The sequence below is a fragment of the Papilio machaon genome, chromosome 15 (genome assembly GCF_912999745.1).
Source record: "Papilio machaon chromosome 15, ilPapMach1.1, whole genome shotgun sequence".
NCBI lineage: Eukaryota > Metazoa > Arthropoda > Insecta > Lepidoptera > Papilionidae > Papilio > Papilio machaon.
The window spans coordinates 6,764,359-6,786,780 of record NC_060000.1 but is presented as its reverse complement, the minus strand read 5'-3'; the positions used below and the strand labels follow the sequence as shown (position 1 = coordinate 6,786,780).

Below are 22,422 nucleotides of genomic sequence, written 5' to 3'. Positions count from 1 at the left end.
CATGACAAATGATCATTTTGTGATACAAAGAGGGAAGATTTGTCCTGTTTTTTTTTAAATGCACAAAACAATACCAAGGACCATTTAACATTGCATGTGATAAAAATACTTCAGCTACATTTTTTTATAGAATTTTACAACCAAATCTTAAAACAAAATTACTAGATAATTTCATAGACAAAACAACTAAAACTCTATTTCTGCATTCATTGTATCGCACTCTGATTGTATTGGCTCGTCCTGTCTGCGCGCGTGGGGTCGTGTTCCTGCTAATCCTGTTTACAGTGTCGTTGTCGCATTACAACACCCACCGCGACTCATCCGTGTCGTAACCGTGTCGCATCTGTGTCGCACCCGTGCATCATACGTGGAGCACCGAACGTACCCAACATCGCAATGGTACGGATAATTTGATATTGTTAACACATGACATACGTAATTTTGTTATCCGAATTTTCTTCGTTCAGTTCACTTGATTAAAAGTGACCTCTTATAATTACGACACGTTTAATTAATGTTAAAACTTATTTTTGTTATATAACATCCGAATTAACTAAATTTCCGTTAAAACAAAACGAAAAAAAACGCGATTTCAATTTGAATGTGTATGCGCAGATTTTTTTCATCTTTTGAATGTAGATTTAAATCAGCATTCAGCCACTTATTTCATTAAAGTAAAGCACATCAAAAAACCCACCGGGCTGTTCTTGTATTGAATATAAACGGGCAAAATTATTTATTAAACCTTTTTTGTAGACACCAGCCATCTTCCAAGGCGAGATTCTTGTCACCAATTCAAATAAAGAACTCTTTTGTTTGATGACATGTGTAGGGTGAGAACCGATTTTTAATCTGTGAAATATAAGCATTGTATATTTAACGTTCCGATTTACGCACGTGTAAAAAACTCTCTACTATTATAGTCTATTATAAAGTTACAACATAAAATACGTTCCCCTTAAATTCAAAGTGACCTCATATCAAAATTAAAACTTAATTAAAATAAAATCAACAATAATATTTTATAATCATCTGCCTACGCTAAATATTTCGCGGCATTGGTTAATTGAAAATTATCATTCAGTATCTGTAGACATTCGTTTGTGCAAATAAAACATGAAAGCAACGCCGAGTTAATTAACCCATTTGACTCGAATTAATCCAATTGGAAGCTGGAAGTTGGATCGAAATTAAGCGATACAGATATAATTTTAGTAGCAAATTGTGTTTGCCTTCGTTATTGAGATTCGTACTGATGTTTGAAATACGAATGCGCTGCTATAAATTATTTTTACCTTTGGATATATTTAATGTATAATTCTTTTTTGTGATATTCATTTCTTTCATTTCGGCCATTTACTTATTTGCCACCTTATAATATTAAAAAAAAAACATGTAATAACTTTAGTCAGATTTTAAACTAAGAATTTAAAAATTTGATTATCGTAGTTTTAATTTTTTTGCTTTTAAGAACTATTACTTCTATTTATATAGATGAAATAATTTAAATGTAATGTAAATACATAATAATATGTAGGATTGGTGTCAGTCGGAGTTGATGTTATTGAATTATGTTTAATTCACGTGGCGCGATGCCCCGGAGGACTCAGCAATTCGATTCAGTCAAGCAAAATTGTATTATATTGACGGTCGTAATCATAGCTGTGCCCTTGAATTACGTCTAACGTTGTAAATGAAATGTGTACCTAAATTATTAATCCTTACTATATAATATTATAAATGAGAAAGTAACTCTGTCTGTCTCAAATTCACGCCAAAAATACTGAACCGATTTAAATGAAATTTGTTACGCAGATAGTCTAGAGCTTGAGAAAGAATATAGTCTATTTTTTAACGTGAAAAAAAAGGGTTGTCCGGTTTTGAAAGTGGGAGGGTGGAAATTTGTATACGATTAAGGAGCAAGGAGATATACCAAACATACTTTTCAGAAACATTTTAACATCGCAATATTGTCTTTTATAAAAGCAGCCATGCTAAAAAACTAATTAAAATAGTTAACCCACCATTTTATGGGATACTAACTAAAAAGAGGGTAAAAGAGGCAACAGTATGAGAGAAAGAGAGATATATGTTCCGCAAAATGATCGTAAACAAACTAACCTTAATAAGATGTTATTCAAACTAAATTCATTGCTTATTTCGTCAGCAAACGTCGTAAAATGATTAAACCAAATCTTCCTAATATTACAAATGCGAATGTTTCGATGGATGGATGAATGTTTGAAGGTATCTCAAGAACAGCTCAACGGATCTCGATGAAATTTCGTATAGATGTAGATCATAGTCTGGAAGAATACATAGGCTTTTTACATTTTTTTTTAATTCCGTGCGGACGGTCGCGGACGCCGGAGACAGCTAGTATTTAAATAAAGAGTAGAAATAACTTAACAAAATATTAGTCAGGACAACTATCATTTAGTCTTCAATACATTAAAAAAAGCCGGTACATTGGCCTCGTAAAATGAAAATCAAAGCCATATGATATCAAATAAACTGATTAAATCCAATTGAGTGGAATTATTGTACAATTCGTACAACAGTGAGACGAAACAATCAATAATATTTAATGAAAGTGCCACAGCGGGCTTCATTTAATATCGAACTTTTACAAACTGTAATGGAGATCAATTGAACAGTTTAAAATTAATTATTAATTACGGACAATGATTCAATCGGGGCGCGACAATCCGATCGATCGAGATATTCATACAGCCAGTAATACAAGTGTTAACTACGAGTATTAAAATGTTACATTAAAAATATTTGTGTTGAGTTATAAAAGTTATAAGTACTTACTTGAAACTATTACAAATCTATCTCCGTATTTTGTTCTAATTAAATTGATTATTGTAATAATGTTTAATCATTTTAAGATATAAAAAAACATAATTTTTGTCAAAAAACATACAAAATAAAATACTTAAGTATTCATTTGTTTTTTACGATTGTTTAAAATATTTTTTTTCATAACAATAACTCTCTACACAACATATCAATAACCAATATCAAGACTGTTAGAACTTTATTTTATTTCCTAAGGGATTTCAAGATATGCGCATTGGTTCCTTATCTATGGTATGGTAATGGACAAAGAGGTCAATGAACTTAACAAACTTGATCATACCCCTTTATAAGTAAGGTATGAATACAAAAATATAGCGGTAACAATTTTCATATTAAAGGATATACGAAAGTGGTTATTAACGACGGCCAGTGACATCAGCAGTACTAGTGAAACTGTACATGCGTTGCCCGTTTTTGAGAAGCTCGCTTCTTAGAAGATCCTTTGTAGCTAAACCTAAAAGTGTCCTGATTTTTTACCATAATAATATAGTCATATACTTTTACGATGCATTTAATATGATTCAAAATTTTCAACTAGTTATTACAACTTTGTTAGCTTGAACATTAAACATTGCATATTTCATTTGTAACGTCTTTACGTAAAAATACGATTTATATTTTAATACAAGGGCAACCCTGGGTGTGCGCCGTCAATCATAATTTGCGTAAACTGGTCTCCCTGGACTTTAATCAGTTTAAAGCGTATGTTTCTTTAATTTCAATTTAAATTTCTTTTCCATTTTCAATAATATCAAATAAACGTTTTGTTTTAATTAAATGTGAATAAAGAGCATAAGTGGCCAAGAAAATCCCGGAGTTCATGCGAGTTTACACACATTTTGTTCGTTGGATGATTAAAATAATACTGTAAAATACTGTATGGATTACGTAGGTTAATACAATTTAGATATTATTTTGTTGTATCAACTTGCACATGATTGTTGAGCGAATCTTTGAGCTGAGTACAATTACGTTCAATTACATTGCGAACGTAATGTCGCGACGCAATTATTCTTACTTTATCAAATAAACATCGCTCTATGTGCTGCCGATGTTAATTCTGCTCGTTAAATATGTGCAGGCGCCACTAAGAAATTATCATCAAGTCTACCCTTTTCCTTACGGAAGGTAGGCACAGTACTCTTCCATACATGTCAGCTGTCATTTCTAAATTTTCTCCTTTCTTATGTCCACTTTTATACAATCTTGGATAGATTATCTACTTTCATAGTATATTATCATCAAATAATTATTAAACATGTCTTATATCTATAAATGCGAATACGAATGTTTATATGGATGGATGTTTGTTAGAAGGTATCTCCGAAACGGCTCAACGGATCTTGATGAAATTTGGCACATATGTAGAACAAAATCTAAAAGAACGCATAGAATACTACTAATTAAGTTTTTTTTAATTCCGCGCGGACGGAGGCGCAGACGACAGCTATATGTAATAAAGAATAACGCTAGGTAAGCAATGTGTAACATAACCCAGTAAATAACAATGCATGAATATGCGTATCCCCACTGCCCGCCTCCCCCAAACCGAGGCATTCCGGCTTTAACTATAGCAATAAGCAAACAACTCAATTTGCCCAACTACTTTACTATTCACAAAAGCCCGCCAAATAATACCCACCCCCTAGCCTAGTAGTTTCAAAGCTTGCATATAATTCTAGAACATACCCGTGCCAGGTTTAGTTGGATCGAGTTAGTGTTAAATTGTGAAAGCCTTCCAATATTGTACTTAAGCGCTAAATGAAATATTGCAATGAACTCTTAATTCAGTTTTCATAGATTTGCTGAATAATATTTTTAGTGTTATTTGAACGCTTTTCATCTCTATGGTGTAAAATGTAATGTCTTTGTAAATTTGAATGAAGAACAATGTAGAGTCAGGTAAAGTGAATACAGTATGCTTCTAGAAGCAAAAATTCTTTCATTGATTATGAAGGTACATTGATGATTGTCTTCTTTTTCTTCTTTTCAGCAACGTAACGTCTACTGCTGTGCATAGGCCTTCCCCAAAGATGGCCATGTTGATCGGTCCTGTGCAACCCGCATCCAGGATATCAGATCATCGGTCCATCTTGCAGAAGGCCTACCCACGCTGAGTCGCCCTGACCGTAGTCGCCATTCGAGTTCTTTGCGGCCCTATCGGTCGTCCGTTCTGCTGGCAATATGGCCTGCCCAATAGTCTAAAGATTTAATAAAAATAGTCTACTTCACACCAGAAACAAATTCTTAAACGCAACCTAAACCCATTAAGGTACAGAAAAAGTATAATAATTATAAATTTATATAACAAATAAATAACAAACACCGGAAACAGTATAATGTAATTACAACATTAATATCTGAGTTTAGTAGTAAAGTGGTAACACCGCAAATATAGTAACACTTACAATCCCAGATTAACAACAAAGGCTGTATCACACGGGGGCGGATCACACCCTGTCTCGCAACCCTCGTTAATAATAAACTATCCTGTGACACCATGCGCAATCGCACGCAATTTGCTACCTGTGAAATATTATTACGGGATACTCTGTCTACCCAAAAGCAGTGATATCACTCTAAGGTAATTACTAAAGTTCATATCAAACTGCAATTCTAATTTGTATATATTTCTTGTATTAATATTATTCTCAATCAATACTTAAAGTAAAAATGAGATAACAATAAAGATAACTTTTTTACATTGATCGCTTGGGACGTTGATTGATAAATTAAACTTATTCATTTGTTTTTTGAAGTGAAAGAACAATAATTATATCTTAAAATTAAGTTTGTTGTACACGAAAGTATAATCTTAATAACAAAACTTGTAATAAACTTAGCTCTTAAACTCTTTTTAACACAATCCGTCTATCTTTGTAGATACACCTGAGAGCGTAGCAAATTCGTAGAGCTTCGTAGACATCGTAGTCAAAATAACGAAAAAGATTCGTATACAAACCTTTCCTTATATTCATTTTGATATAATAAAGATTCATGTTTTATTTTAAACCCGTAGAATATTATAAATGTTTTTTTTTTAATTCTCCACCTCATAAATGTATCTAAAACTCATGTTAGCTAGCTAGCTTGCATTCTCAGGAAATGCTTTTTGGATGCCAGTAATAATGAAAGCTGCAAGTTCTGTCGTTTAATTAGTTTTAGTTTGGACTTGTCTTCGTGACGCAGGGACGCTTTCAAGTTTACATCTGGAGAGAATGCGACGGAATGAAAAGACATTCACTTGTTTTTCTTATTCATGTTTCTACTAAGAATTTCTATTTTTACGTATGTTTGTGCATGTTTGTTCGTCTCATTGTTACCCGGTGTAGTCTGAAGGGTTTAAACTGTTATTCTTTTCGTATTTTTTTTAGTTTTATACAATCAGGTTTACATGATTTTAAAATTAAGTATGACTGGGTTTATGTTTGGGATGCAAATAGGTTAGTTTGTTTGTACATTTGTTGGCGGACTAGTTTGCCTTATTACTCTTTATTATATATACTAGCTGTCGCCCGTAATTCCGTCCGTGCGGAATTAAAAAAAAAACTTAATAAGTAGCCTATGTGTTCTTCCAGACTATGTTCTACATCTGTGTCAAATTTCATCAGGATCCGATCACCCATTCCGAAGGTATCTTCAAACATCCATCTTAACTTTCGCATTTATAATATTACTAGCTTTTACCCGCGACTCCGTCCGCACGGAATAAAAAATAGAATAAAAACGAGTAAAAATTATCCTATGTCCGTTTCCTGGTTCTAAGCTACCTGCCCACCAATTTTCAGTCAAATCGATTCAGCCGTTCTTGAGTTATAAATAGTGTAACTAACACGACTTTCTTTTATATATATAGATATATAGATTAAGATTAGTAAGAACTAAGATTACATTGCCTAATGTTTTTTTTTAGTATTGTCGATATAACTATAATATCGTTTATGTAATGTAAAATGTATGAGTGGCATAGCGCCGGCCGGGGCAATTGTCCGCGGCGCCGGCTCCGATTGCATATCAATACAATAACTTGCTGTATTTGAGCCTAATTGAGCCCATTGCTCGTGAGCCCGCGACGTCTTATTGGCCTTTATTCCATTACTGGCCGCCGATTGATATCTTGTGCAGTGTGACGTTGATAAAACAATTGATTCGACGCCGTCGTGCAATTTTCCATATATTGACAAATTAATAACAATAACAGTCGGTGGCTCAATGTTTAAGATCTTGACTTGCAAACTGCAGGTCCTGGGTTCTAATCCCGCCATTTACCAATGTGTTTTTTGATTTTCGATTTACATATGTACATTTATCCGATGTTCGTACGGTGAAGGAAAACATCGTGATGCAACCCGCCACATAAATGCTAATTGCCGGGAGAAAAAGACGGCGACGCGGCTCGCCATCCGTCACGTTCCGTCTCTCGAAATGGCGAAAAATGGATTGCGGAGGTTCATTTGGTCACACTAAATGGAGGACCGTGATATCTGCCTAACCTTCTGGGTTACAGGCGTGAGTTGTGTGTGTGTAATAACAATATATTGATTTGTTTCAGATGTGACCGCTGTTAGAGATGTATGGAAGAGTAGTATTTGCGACAGACGTGTCTGATGTTATAGACATAAGTGAAAATAAATTGCAATGGTTTTTTAACGCCACCTTGTCTATGACGCAACTCTGTTAATTCGGCTGTTACTCATTTCGAAATCCGACTATACAAAATCTGCGCTCCTATACAAAGTGCATTTTTGAACTACGTTATATAGTCACTCCGTAGCAAATGCACCTTGTCTGGGGGACGCAAAACTCCAAATCAGAAAATTTCAACCTAAACCTTCCTATATCTACTTACGATTTATCAGGCCGTTTTACTGTGCGCCGTGTGACTTGCCGGTCACCTCTGATCGCACTATTGAAGATAGAGAGGTTTGCCGTTAATGGACTACGTCACAGACATGAACAACATCACCATCATCATCATTGTCATGTCAAAAAAATTAATATAAATATATGGGTAAATATATTTAACATAAGTTTTCTATCAACGTAATAAATCAATTTAGCTACCCTGCTGTTATTTTTAAATAATTCAACACAGCAGAAAATCACTTCTACAAAAACATATTGATTTGATAATGTCATCAAATACGCTTCCGTAATTACATCAATGGAATCGAACGGTTATAGTCTCTAGTTTAATGAAAAATAAAAAAAGGAGAATTTAATTAATTTTCACAATACGTATTATCTCCTTAGTTAATAAGATATCCGAAGAAATTACAAACAAATTAATTGTGTGTTATCATTTTGAATAAAATTTTGAACATGTAACAAATAAATTGTTAATTAATTAACGATAAAAATTAACGCGTAAGTTAATTATTCCTCGTTTAATTCATTAACAACATTGACAAAAATATTATGTAGAGATCCGTTTTATAAAAAAAATTAAACCTAGTTTTATGTCACTTCGATTCGATCCTTTACAAAACACTATTTGCATAGATAATAAAACATTAATTTTGCACTTATAATAATTTTTTGGTTGAATTTGAAACTTCACTAAACTTTTTTACACTTTACAATAGTATGTCGTTAGATTAAGCCGCTTTAACAATTAATTAACACATTAAAAATATTTACCTTGTTTGCGTCTGAAAATATTTTGCCGCGTTGTATTGGCGGGAATGTTTCCCGCCGAAATGCGTGTCAAAGATGGCGCGGTCACCGCGCGGACATCGTCACTCGCGTGCTAAGTCGCGGGCCGCGGAGCGACGACTGCTCCCTCGCTCGACAGACGGACTGCCAGTGAAACTGTGAAACCGCCCTCGCCAAACAAAACCCCACCCGCGCACCTCCAGCGTTGGCCCAACGACCAACCCAACACTCTACACCAATAGCCAACGTGTCTAGTGCCATCTTACACTTGATATTGCAGTTCGTTTTATCGCAAACAAATTATTTTCTATATTTTTTTTAAGGAAAATTAAACTTAATTAGAGGTTCATGTGAAAAAACCACATATTTGGTTTTATTTAAAGAGGGCAAAATGTTTTTTTTTTGTAATTTTAGGTTAGGTAATAGGCTCTCAATAGGCTCTCTACAATTATAGAGATAGTTAAAGATTAAGTTTTCAATGTTGTTTAACTTTTGTCTTGGTAAAATAGCCAACATGTACCATAAAGAACATTTTAGCACGCACCTACCCCTCCCCCGATCCTTGATTTAATATCAAACGCGGGCACTGATTCAGTTATGCCGAACGCAACTTCATCGCCCATCTTGCTTGCACCTACACAAACATCGTGTTGTCGTCTCCCTTCAACGTTTCAGCGTGCGTTCGAAATACCGACGACTGAAAGAGATGGAGTCGCCGCCGCGGACACTTCTTTCCTTCAACTCGATTTGCATGCGGGGTTCGCTCCGCAAACTTTATGTCCTCGATTCGTAAATTATTTATACGTTTGGAAATATTTTAACGGCACGCTCGGTAGAGAAAGATTGCCGAGTGACGGGGATGAGCGGAATTAAGAGGCCGGCCGGTCAGATTACCGCACCGGTGACATAATTAAATTGCATTTCTCTCATCACTTAATAAGATATTTTATAAATTAATAGAAAAAAATGCGGTTGAACTGAGATTATATAATGTATGGACTAAGTCAAGCACCCACTTTATCTTTCATAATATACTGGCTATTATAATTCAATACAGAAAATAAAGTAATTGACAAGCAAACAGCTTATTTCTACTACTATTGTACTTGTAATTCTAACGAAAAACACTTTAATTGAGGCTATTTCATCAATTATTTCCTATTGAGAAAAAACAACAAATTACTTTTTAAAAATAACCTAAATTCCAAACATAAAAAAAAACTTTATATGTATTTGTTAATCATTCTATTAGTCGAAGTAATTAAATCTTCTAGGTTAGCTTAAGTTCTCACACCTCGCCGCTCCCGAACTCCCTCAACAGTCGACCTATCCAATTACCTATCATCGTATTATCCGGCACACAATCAACTAACTTCCAACCGTGACCTCTTTACTAAACTCTTAGTTTACTCAATACAATGTTTTTAAACACATCTGACTTTCTTACTTATAAATGCGAATGTTTAGATGAATGGTTGGTTGGATAGATGGATGTTTGTTTGAAGGTATGTCCGGAACGGCTAAACGGATCTTGATGAAATTTGGCACAGATGTGGAAGATAGTCTGGAAGAACACACAGGCTGCTTTTAAGATATTTTTTAAGTGCGGACGGAGTCGCGGGCGACATCTCTCTGTTATAAATTCGATGATCTTCACTAAGATTTCATTATAACATTTCTAAGATAGAAGGGACTTGTAATTATTTCTTTTTCAATAGTAATTTATACTCATATTACGGTATATTTTTATTCAAATCTTTTGATTGTATTTTGCGTGCTTTTATTTGAAAATTATTTCGTAGTTGACAAACGTTCGAATTCGCAATTCGTGAAACATTAAGCTCAGTTGAAATGGTTAAAGAATTAACAGCAAAGCATTACAATAATCTATTGAAATAGGTTTTAACCTTTGCACATATTATTAGGTACCTACTAGTTAAATACTTTTTACCAGGATGATACGAAGGTAATTTTTTGGAGGTAAGTAAGTTTACTTAAGAGTAATTTGTAGATTCGTTCTATTCTGACATTCTGCAGCATCGACTTTGATTCGATTCGTATTCCTAATTTGTTTTATTTATTATAGGACGGTTACAAATACTATCCTTAATCATAAATTCTTGTAGGTACTAATGACGAGGTTGAGATTTTTTTAATCGATAAATGGCCATAAAGACATAATTAATCAGTTAAGTTGTGGTAAGTTGTTTCAATATTTCCAAGTGTGATTAAACGACTGCATTAAAAATAATTATTCGAAGTGAGATTAAAACGTAATAAGAAAATCGTAAAATTTCCAGCGGTGGAAAACAAAACGCCATTATTAACAAAATATACACAGACAATCCAAAATAAACTGCTTAATACTTGATAAGCAATCGCTTCAACGTCTGATTCTTTAATCATAGTACAGATTCAAAATATATTTTCTTACAACTGCCACCGTTTTGCTACTGCCTAACTTTTAGATTAATTAATTTTGATACTTATTCCTTAGGTAATAAAGATAGTGGTTTATGAAGTGAGTTGTTTGTAGCGGTTAACAAATCTTGGAAGAGGTGTAAGTGACAATAAAAGGAGAGCTTAGCTCTCGGCGCCGTCTTCAAGTGGAACAGTGCTGTACCGCCAGAGGGCGGCGGGGGAGACGCGGGGAGGGGAGGAGGTGAAGGAGGAGCCGGATACGGCCGTCTCGCTCCGGCGGGCCGCTAGTCGCGCTCATCCGTTTTATTTCTTGTTTGTCCGCCGCGCGCCTTCCCCATTTGCTACATAATTTATTTTAAGCGGGCACACTTAAAAAATTGGTCGAAACGCGTACGGGATGAGCGGGCGACGGGCGACGAGGCCCGGCCGGGGAACGATGATAATAATATGGCAAAATGATTTCATTTGAATTGCTTTTCGGGTAATCGTCGGGAAGTTAATGGCGCGCGGGGAGTCCCCGGCCCATTGTCCGTGCCACATTCATTTTCGCACTGAATTTATTTTCGCGCTCTTTTATTGCCACTCGAGCTTCAGTCATTTAAACCTCTCAATACATATTCTATGATGTTTGTGGCGTCCGGTTTTACAGCGTCGGCCAAGTTTACTGTCTTATTGAACTTGTTTTTTCACTTTTATACAAATTTTATGCCATTTTTAATATTCCATGATGAATCCTACACATATTTTTCTTTAAAAATCAATTAAAAAAACCAGTGTTATTATTGTATTCCGAAAATAAGGTCAGGCGGAATTCATTTGCGTCTTTCTGAAAAAAAAAAAAATAATTAAAAGGTTACGCATAAAGTGTTATAAAGAAATAACATAAAACAATTTTTCATTCATGTCATTTCTTTATTCCTCTAATATACTAATTATTATGTCTGAAGATTAAAAATGCGACTAAAATTATCTGAACAGCTCTAAAATTATTTGTTAGGAGGATAATCTATTGCTGAAACCCTTCTGTAACAACGTAAGACAAGCACTTAGCTTTAATTGTTAATTGGCTGGTGATATTATCTTGAGTAAGCAAGGGAATTACAAAGATTCATTTTAATTTCGAAATAATCTATCAAGCAGGTTTTCAGTCAGATTTATTTTCGGATTTAAATCTTAGATATACATATATGTACAACCATATATGTATAGATTTAAAATATTATTAAATCTAAACAATTCAATGCTTTTGAAGTACATGTTTACGGTAAAGATTAATTATGAAACAAATAAAATGTTGCTACTTCAATCAATAATTAAAAGACATTCAATTGATTAAAAAAAAACAATTTGTCTATGACAAATACAAAGCGCTCACGGACACAATGACTTGCGAAAACGCTTAATCGTTCCGTAATAACTACATCAATGGATCGGTAATTGTATATCTGTTGTGAGAAGAGTGGAGTGGAGGTCTACCCTCTAATGCCGAAGGGTTGCCTCCCCGCGAGTGATTTATTGAAGAAAGCTTTTAAACCCTTGCGGTCTCCGTCCATTGTTGGAGATTTGTGTCTTGTATTATGCGTTAGGTCATTACTGGTTATGCCCGGATTTGCGCTATTAATTCAATGTTCTAAAGTCATTCCTTCCTTTGTATACTTTTTGATATTGTTTTCTGAATCGTAATTTATGTATTTCTCTAAATATATATTTTTTAAATAATAAACTTATGCCTTAAGATTCTAAGTTTAACTTTTTCCCTGAACTTTATATGCCAGAAGGTCGGAAGTCTTCTGTTTTATGCTATAAAAGTTTTAACTTAATATTAAATATATAGATACAAACACTAACCACGTCTGAAACTACTGTAACCCATATACTAATCACCACTTCGGCGCAATGTGGTCTAATTTCGAGGTATCTATTTTTTTTTATCGTAGAAAGGAGTAACCGAGCAAGTGTTTAAAATCCATTCAAGACCCCTGTGGAACAAATTAAAATTATTGTGATTTTTTATTAACAGCTCTATTGAAAATTATTGTTTATTAACAGTGTTGCCAAGGACAAAAACATTTCCTCAATCCCTCCCTAAATTATTTGGTTGGTATAATTTAAATTTGTATTAATTTTATATTTAAAACTACTGAACTCTTGACAAGGGCACCGCGTGCCTTACTAGATGGCAATGGCTGTCTAAATACAAAAGTTCAAATCTTATATTCTGGTATTTTACGAAAGGGGTAAATGGCAAGAAAAAAAGAATTTTACTTGAAGTCTATCTATGAGATATTGATACATAGATTTATTGGATGGTAGTAATTCTACAAATTTAATAATATCGATTTCTTTTTGGATAGCGACGATCATCAAATCGTTTTCGTTGTTAAAATATGTTCCGTACGTTGATAAAATATTTAAAGCAATCGTTTACATTATTTATTTGATATAACTTTAATTTGATTTCCTTGTGGAAACTTGTTCATCTATGCCTATGGAGAGTTCACAGAACGCGAACTCTGTCGCCATCTATCGGCTGACATCCTATAATATACACTCAATTTTTTTGCATGTTACAAGCTCTAAAAATCCGCAAACGACTTTCATAAACCAAAAATTCAATAATAGTTAGTGTGTTGAAATAATATTTTATCAACGTGTGTGCATCATAGTAGATTATAATGAAAAATTAAGATTATAAATGAACGGATAAAACATCATGCAAAGGTAAAAATCTAATTTATTTTGTTTCAGTTAGTAAATCTAAGTTACTGATGACTGGACTGTGCGACTCTCTCTGCTTTTAAATTAGCTTACAATAATGTTAGCTTAGATTTGGCTAAGATAAATATTTTTTTAAAGCACCAATTTTCACATCTAACTTTACCTTGTCTATGGACTGAAAATAAATTCCAACATCATGCTTTCAAGGTACGCGTCAAAAAAAAAAACGCTAGTACTGCCATCTATTAGAAGTTTTGAACGCTCAATAAATGTAATGTCGATAAAACAGACCGTTTCCTTTTTCGGAATTTTCAAATTAAACGTTTTTATATTTTAATTTCCCATGAAAAAAAAAATATTTTTAATTATAAATTATTATTGTTTTTTACTGAAAACTACACTCACGTTAAAACTACGTTTTTCAACGAAAAATTTGTAATTCCCGCCTTCACACAGCAACATTCACACAATTTGTGAACCCCGCTACAGGAAGTGAGTGATGAAGGTGCTACGCAGGCGCAAATTGACCTTTCGGTTGAAGAACCCGTCGGTCACATGTGAGTGTCGATAAATATCTTTGTTTTAACGCGAATACGTTTTAAATATCATTAAAGATAGTTTTTGTAAGTATTTCTTGTGGTGAATATATTTTTGTGAAATCGGGATTCCAAATAAGTGTGGATTTTGTGTTATTTTCTAAAAAGTTATGTCGCGGCGCCGGCACGTTTGTCAAACTGCTATTTTTTTCTTGCGTTATCTCTATCATTGAAAATTAAGCTGATGTCCATGTCTTTCATTTAAATATTTAATGTGGCGCGCTTAATTTCGTATGATTATTTGATTAATGTGGGTAATTGAAGTGTGCTTTAGCCATCAGGAAGGTTTGGCTTAGTTATATCTATGGGACCACATGTTCGGATACTACACGCCTGTCTTGCATTCTCCACCTCATCACATTCAGGCTTGGATTTCTATTTAAAATCATTTTATACTGGCTATAATTTGTATCTTTACTAATTTATATGTTTTATAATCTTGTACAAAGGCTTCTAGTAATACGCTAGGTGGGGTTAGGACGTATACATTTTTTTTCACTAAAAACCTGTTAATAAAATTTAAATATTATTAGGTAAAATAGATTTTACCCTTTTATCCAATTTTTGGCTTTAAATTAACAATAATTATTTTATTCAATCTTTAAGCATTTAAGAAATCGCAAATGATTCACTCCATCTGTTACGACCTAAAATAATAAATTTTGTCACGTCACAATAGCAAAAATGTTTTATTTTAATATTTGTTAATACCATTTATTATAAAGCTGCCTTATTTCATTGCTAAAGTGTTACGAATTTAACATTTTAGCAAATATTTAAAATAATATTGGTATTCTTAACAAAGAAAGCTTCTACAATATACTTAATTTACCTAATATATTTAAATTAATTTGATAATCAGTAAGATTGACAAGTTTTTCATTCATATGTGGCATATGGTCTCTTGACAATTCTACGTTTTTTAATGTGAAAGTCATTTAATTTCTAACCTTAACTTAAATCAAGTCTCATTGTACATGTGTGTGGTTTTTAGATTACTGTAAAACTTTTCTCATTATTGAGGTATACAGCATTAAAAACTCATTTGTGATTATTGTTTAGTTTACTTTTTTTAATTAAATCTTGACATTTTTATTATTCCCTAATAAGTTTTGGGTTAAAAGAGATTTAAGTAATTTTAAACTATTTTCTGCCTTAAACCAATTCATACTATAACTTTCACTAGGTAGACAAATTGGTGGCGCTGAATTTGTGTCTTAACTCTTTTATAAGCCCTTAGAATTGTATTTTCTATTGAATATGCCATATTTTTTTTACCATAAATGTTAAAGCCTTTTGTTCAAGTTCATTGACACATGGGTCAATGACTTATGCATTAATTTTTCTTTACACTGACTCATTGCTTACAGTTATATATTTCAAGGTTGCTTTAGTTAGAGGGTCTGTAACATCTATTTAAATTCACATGGCCTTTACAATGTCAATGCTTATTGATTATTTTTTCTATTCAGAGACATCATCTCCATGACCTTTTCCCACTCACAATGGGGTCGGCACAAGGTTTTACAAACCTTAAAGTTTTGGCTTAAGTTTTTTGGCCAGCTGCCAGCCTGTCGACAACCCTACTTGGGAGGAATTTTTTAAAATTTAAAATAATATAAAATAAATAATTCAAAATACACTAAAAATAAAAACGTGTAAGAAAACATAAATAGAAAAACTTTAAGCTCTTGTTGCTGTAGTTACTGATCCCGTACTTCAGTGGTACTGTTATTCTTTACCACCTCTATATTCTTGATAATCGGTCTTGCATTGATCTTTCAAAACTTTATTCACTGAGAGATATCAAACTTCTGACGCCACCTGACATAATAAACAAGAAAAGAAGTCGGCCTATAGTGTAGATCTTTTCCGTGTGAATTTTTCTATTCAGAGTATCAATAATTTTATGGTATTAACAAAAAAATTCTCTGTTTGAAAATAAATTATTGTATGAAACTAATTTTTTTATACTTTATTCATTAGAAAGCTATATGAAATTATCGGTGTACTAAATTACATCAAAGTATTGTTGGGCAACATTTAGATTGAAAAATTTGATTAAAAGTTTTTAATTAGTAGATTGCAACACTGCTAAAAAAAAAAAATAACATTTAATCCTTCGCACCATTACAACGCAATCAAAAACTAACATATTACAAAATAATTATAAATACATAAAACAGAAATACAAATGCTACAATACTACAATATAAGTCAAAATATAAAAAAATGCTACAATATAAGTCAGAAAACATATTGATGATGGTACCACATTTCATACCACTTTCTAGATTATGGTTTATTCATTATAATAGCAAACTATATATCCTCAATTTGCGAGCCCATAGAGTCGCGATTGTAGTTTTAATACTGCTATCGTGCTGAGGGTACTCGAAAATAGAACACCAGGTCCGACTATGCGTCTCATTATACTTGAGTATTCTGAGATCACCGTTCAGGAGTACAGTACAAATTCTGTTACAATAAACATAATACACATTAGTAATTCTACTAATGTCTCAATGGTCATTTGAAGACAGGATGGTCCTATAACCCATTTTGATACCTAGACAGGAAATTATACACTTCTGTTTTCTTGACCTTTTCTATTCAGTTATGTTATTGATATGGTTCTCATCTACAAGACATTTACAATGAAAGAAATATTTTTTTTTTTACAGATCATTTCAACAGTAGTTAAAGCTCCATAACACAGCACAATGGGTGATATTGAAGATACACACTTTGAGACCGGTGACTCCGGAGCCTCCGCCACCTTTCCTATGCAGTGCTCCGCCCTGCGCAAGAACGGTTTCGTCATGCTGAAGGGGCGCCCCTGCAAAATTGTTGAGATGTCCACATCCAAAACTGGAAAGCATGGCCACGCTAAGGTTCACTTGGTTGGAATTGATATTTTCAACGGGAAGAAGTGAGTTTAGATTATGTCATTATTTTTACATTGCGGTGCGATTGGTTTTCATATCAGTAAAACTTGACAATTGACAAGGGCACTGAACATTTTATATACGAGCCCATAGAGTCGCGAGTGCAATTAATATTGTTCTTGTGCTGAGGGTACTCGAAAATTATATTTCAGTTCCGACTATGCGTCTCATAGCACTATTGCTCATTGGGATCACCGTCCAGGAATACAAAAGCAATAAAAAATTGATTGTAACAGTATTATACAAAAGCTTAGAAAGAACAGTTTCACATTACGATAAAGTAGTAGTTTCGAAATACTGAAAATTAAATTGTCTAAAAAGAGTAAAATCAGATAATTAAGAAAAATATATCACTCACAGAACTAATTTGTTTTTACATTTAGACTCAGTAACCTGTAGCTAATCTTATCATAAAAATTATCAAATTTGTAATTAAATCCCTTAAACTGAAAGGTGTGTCATATCTTAAGAATGTTTGGTAGATTTAATTGTTAAAAAAGATTTAGTTTAATTACTATTTATTTTATAGTTAAATGATTTACATATATATATTCGTATAATTTCTACTAAGCAATACATACTAGAGTTTGATTTTTTGTTACTAAACCACATTGCTTGTCCTTAAATAAAGAATTTATACTATTTAATTATAAACATTAATAATGCAGCAATCTATATCAAGTAATCCTGGTGTTTATAACCAAAATCAAATTTGGTATGGTTTTTATATACAACAGTTTTTTTTAATATCTTTTGCGCTTGTTGACAGATATGAAGATATCTGCCCCTCCACCCACAACATGGACGTGCCGCACGTTAAGCGTGAGGACTACCAGCTGACGGATATCTCTGACGACGGCTACCTCACCCTGATGGCGGATAACGGAGACCTGCGCGAGGACCTCAAGATCCCCGACGGCGACCTCGGCACCCAGCTGCGTTCAGACTTTGACAGCGGCAAAGAACTGCTGGTAAGTTTACTATGTGCAGTTAAATTCAATGGAAATTTGAAATTATGACATATAAAAAATGTACCATTTAAATACTGAAACTTTCTAAAAATTATCAGCCAGTGAAAGGTGTAAATGTGTGTTTTTCGGAATATTTATGTTACATTTGACCATACAGTCCCAAACAGTTTAAGCTAACATCAAAGAGATCTGCAATATTCTCTTCTAATAACTGATATTACTACGCCTTAATAGACCAGAGTCCTTGCTATTGATTCTTACTAGTATTAAAAATGCATTAAACACACACATTGCTGCAGACATAATTCACAATGTACCCTTCAGTATGTCATAATTGATAACTTTCTAGCCTATTTAAACCTGGTTGTAACTTATATTTTACAGTGCTCTGTAGGAAGATTATATATTTAGACAATTCTTTATTTAAAATAAAAACGTGCTAAGATATTTTGGTTTGTTTGAAAACATTACTGAAATTAAAGAGCAATTTAACGCCGTCGTAGACACAGTTTCATATTAATGTGAAAGTGAATGCATTAAATTATTAAAAATAATTAAACAATTCTATTAGACTATTTATCAATACATACATAGAAGGTTTATCCTTTATTAAATACTCTTTATTTGTTACAAAAATTTTGTACAAAATTATATGTTGCTTGTACAAGTATTGATTATTTTAATAGAATTATTCATAAGGCATTGTTTTGTTTGATACACAATGAGTATGTCGAGTATAGAGTCTCTGACAGGTTTTCATAGCTTGCTGGTGCTAAATTTACTCGGAAATAATAACTCTAACTACAACCTGAGCTAGTATTTATCACTAGCTATATGGATTATATAGTTTTGAGAACAAATATAACGTTAGTTCAATTTAACAGACGACCTTTAAACTTGCAACAAAATAACTTTCTAATGAAAGGATTTTTTTTATATATATAACTAGCTTTTACCCGCGACTCCGTCCGCGCGGAATAAAAAATAGATAACGGGGTAAAAATTATCCTATGTCCTTTTCCTGGTTCTAAGCTACCTGTCCACCAATTTTCAGTCAAATCGATTCAGCCGTTTTTGAGTTATAAATAGTGTAACTAACACAACTTTCTTTTATATATATAGATTTTATTTTTTATCTTTGTTTATTGTGATAATATACATACTTAAGTTATAATTTGTCTGTTTCCAGTGCACCGTGCTCAAGTCTTGCGGCGAGGAGTGCGTCATCGCAGTCAAGGCAAACACAGCTCTCGACAAATAAACAAACTCAGCATTTATAGGGTTTTTAACAATCGTACTACAAATATAATTTTTTTACAATCAAACAGCTCTTACATAAATGTAAAACATAATATTATATGTAATTTAACGGTAAAGAAAAAAAAAACGCGGTCGGGCGCGGCTCGAGGCTAAGCTTTCTTGAACTCAAGTACGAATGCACCGGATAGAAAACTGTTTATGGAGCCTTCCAGAAACGTCTATTATATTATACGCCGAGGTCGTCGCATTTATCAGCCTAATATCGCCCTGTTGCCTTAATAAACCCATTGAGTATATTAATACTGCACTGATTTTAGATTCCGTAGTTTGCAGTCGTTTCCTAAGGTTTACATGTATCGGGTAAGACTGTTAGCTGAGGCCGCGCCATATCCGCTCTAATCTTCATTGTTTGTCTTGTTTTGTTTGTTCTCTTTTCGCTTACGTCTACATAACGTTAAAGTTAAGTTGCGCTGAAATACCGACTGTTGGTAGATCGAGAGATCGGTGTGCGAGAGATAGAGAGCGATAGAGGTAAATTCTGTGTGGTCGGATATTATTGTTTTATAGTGGTGTTATTAACATAACGAAAAGTTGGACGCAAACTTGAAGTTCTTACTGATATTATAAATGCTAAATTGATTATACAGCCCACGTCAAAAAAGAAAAATTGAAAAAAAAAAACAGAAATAAAGGAAATTATTGAATGTGTTGTGTGATTGTTTAGTCCTTTACTTGGCATCGTGATTTCGATCACGCGGTTTTTTTTACTTAATATATTAACCCTAAATGTGTAACACTTGCCATCTGTTCAAATGATCGGTCCAATAGTCCAATTTGCCAATAAAAAAATCACCACCAACTCTGATAAAGACTGACAAACTGACCATTCGGAATCAATTGCTTCAGCCAAGACTGAAATTGCATTTGTAGATGAAATAGTACTTTGGAATTAGTAACTGTGCAGTGCTTTGGTCTTTCCTTGCTCTCTTTTTTTTGTTTAGTTTGAACAAATGTGATATGTTACACAAGGGCTCTGGGCTGCCGTAGTGCTGGTGACGTTAGGGTACTTTGACTGGTTCCTCTTGGACATGTGGACTCATCAATTTTATCATCATCAGATTGTCAAAGACGATATGATACGAAATTAATGTAAGAATGTAAGGTAAGGCCCTATAGGAGAGATATTTTTTTATACAGTTGAAATTCTTTCATCGCGAATAGACTATTCCTAGGCTGTTTTTTGTAGAAAAACAGGTAACCCTTTTTTTTAGTTTTTTTAAATCCCATTTAATTCATATAAATGGTATACAACGTGACTTTATTTGCTCGTCTTTTAATAAGGATTGTGTCTTTACTCGATATTTTCACCAAAAAATCGTGACTCAAGAATTCAACTACCCTTACATAATTCTTACTAATATTGCCAGTACTTTGTACTTGGAGAAAAAAAGATAACGTTTCTTATTTTTTAAGTTACATGAAATAAGCGCGTTGTTGTATCATTTTTAATCTACATCTATGATTGCATAATCTTTATTGTTTTTATACATGCAGCTTGTAATCAGAATTATTTTATAATTACAGCAACACTAAGGTATCTCTGTAAAGACATCGGGAGGTGTAAAATAAAATAATTTAGTCAGTAATAACTATTTTTTACTAACGCTGTCGTGTTCCTTCCCGATGACGTCATGACGGTACATTGAAACAGTCTAATGTAGAACTTATGCATTAAATGTGAAATATTCGTAACCGTTTAGATGTAATGGCCGTCGGTGCACCTATAATTTATTACGTATTAATGTTTCTGTCGCACACATGGTCCATAATCATTAATAGAAATTTAATGTGACGATACATATACTATGAAATTACAAAAGAACCATGTGAGCGAGGGCGACTTAATTATAAATGCGAATTATTTAGACTTTAGTTAATTTTTTAAGGGGGCGAAAAACAAGGCTTATATCTGTGTGAAGGTAAACTAAAGTTGTGTATATACTCGAGGTTCATTAGAAGTGATCGGAAAATTTCTACAGTCCAATAGAACATTACCCGACTAATGGTTGTTTTAATGTAAACATGCGAAAGATTACCGAATTTGATAGTAATGCCCTAATTAATATGGAACTCAGTAATAAGTATTTAACAGTCAAATTAAATCTGTACAAAACAACACCGTGACTTGTGATTTCTTTTAGTTTATTTTTTTAATAATATTTTTTTTTATTTGCAACTTCAACTTCACCTTATGGCCATATTGGCCACATTCTACGGAAGATACTTACGAAATTTGCACTTACTAATTTATCCAGTTATAGAAGTACGTCACAACTGCACACAGATCTGGAAACTTAAGTATAAAACAAAATCTGTATATTGTCCATGAAAAGTCATTTACCTTGCTATTTAACACAACGACGGGAAGGCTAAAGTGGTCCGAGAGAGGTCTCTGAAGATATTGCTGGTCTATAAATGTCCCAGCCTATGACTTAAAGGTTACAGCCACAGGACTAAAATTGTTCTATACTATTTATTCTTTTATTTTTAAATCATATTTCAAAAGAATGGAAGTGAAACTAAAACTTCATATAACATTTTTAATAAATGTCCCATACAATATACTTATAAACTCAACGTTATTTACATAAAACACTAATATATGTAAATCTCAATGTATAAGGTTTACATATGTTAATAAAAATTCGTTTTGTAGGTTTCTTAATTAGGTAGGTAATTCCATAATGCGGCTGGATCTTACGTCACTCGACATCAGACATTGAACAACTAAATCAATACATAGTATAAAACAAAGTCGCTTTCGCTGTATGTCCGTATGTATGCTTAGATCTTTAAAACTACGCAACGGATTTTGACGCGGTTTTTTTTAATAGATAGAGTGATTCTTAAGGAAGGTTTGTATGTATAATAAATGCATAATATAGTAGAGAAACACTGATAAATTTAAAGGTTTCTAATGTGAACGCT

General features: G+C 33.2%; 1 protein-coding gene across 2 annotated transcripts; it reads left to right on the top strand.

The window, feature by feature from the left end:
- Positions 1–14,139: 14,139 nt before the first annotated feature.
- LOC106713245 (eukaryotic translation initiation factor 5A) lies at positions 14,140–21,284 on the top strand. 2 transcript variants are annotated; one of them, XM_014505997.2, is made up of 4 exons: positions 14,140–14,216; positions 16,940–17,187; positions 17,973–18,174; positions 19,364–21,284. In XM_014505997.2, the coding sequence occupies exons 2-4, from the start codon at positions 16,979–16,981 to the stop codon at positions 19,433–19,435; spliced, it is 483 nt and encodes a 160-aa protein (XP_014361483.1). In that variant the 5' UTR covers positions 14,140–14,216; positions 16,940–16,978; the 3' UTR covers positions 19,436–21,284. The 2 variants fall into 2 exon arrangements, with proteins under 2 accessions (XP_014361483.1, XP_014361484.1); XM_014505998.2 differs by having other exon boundaries at positions 14,180–14,282.
- The last annotated feature ends 1,138 nt before the right edge of the window (positions 21,285–22,422 follow it).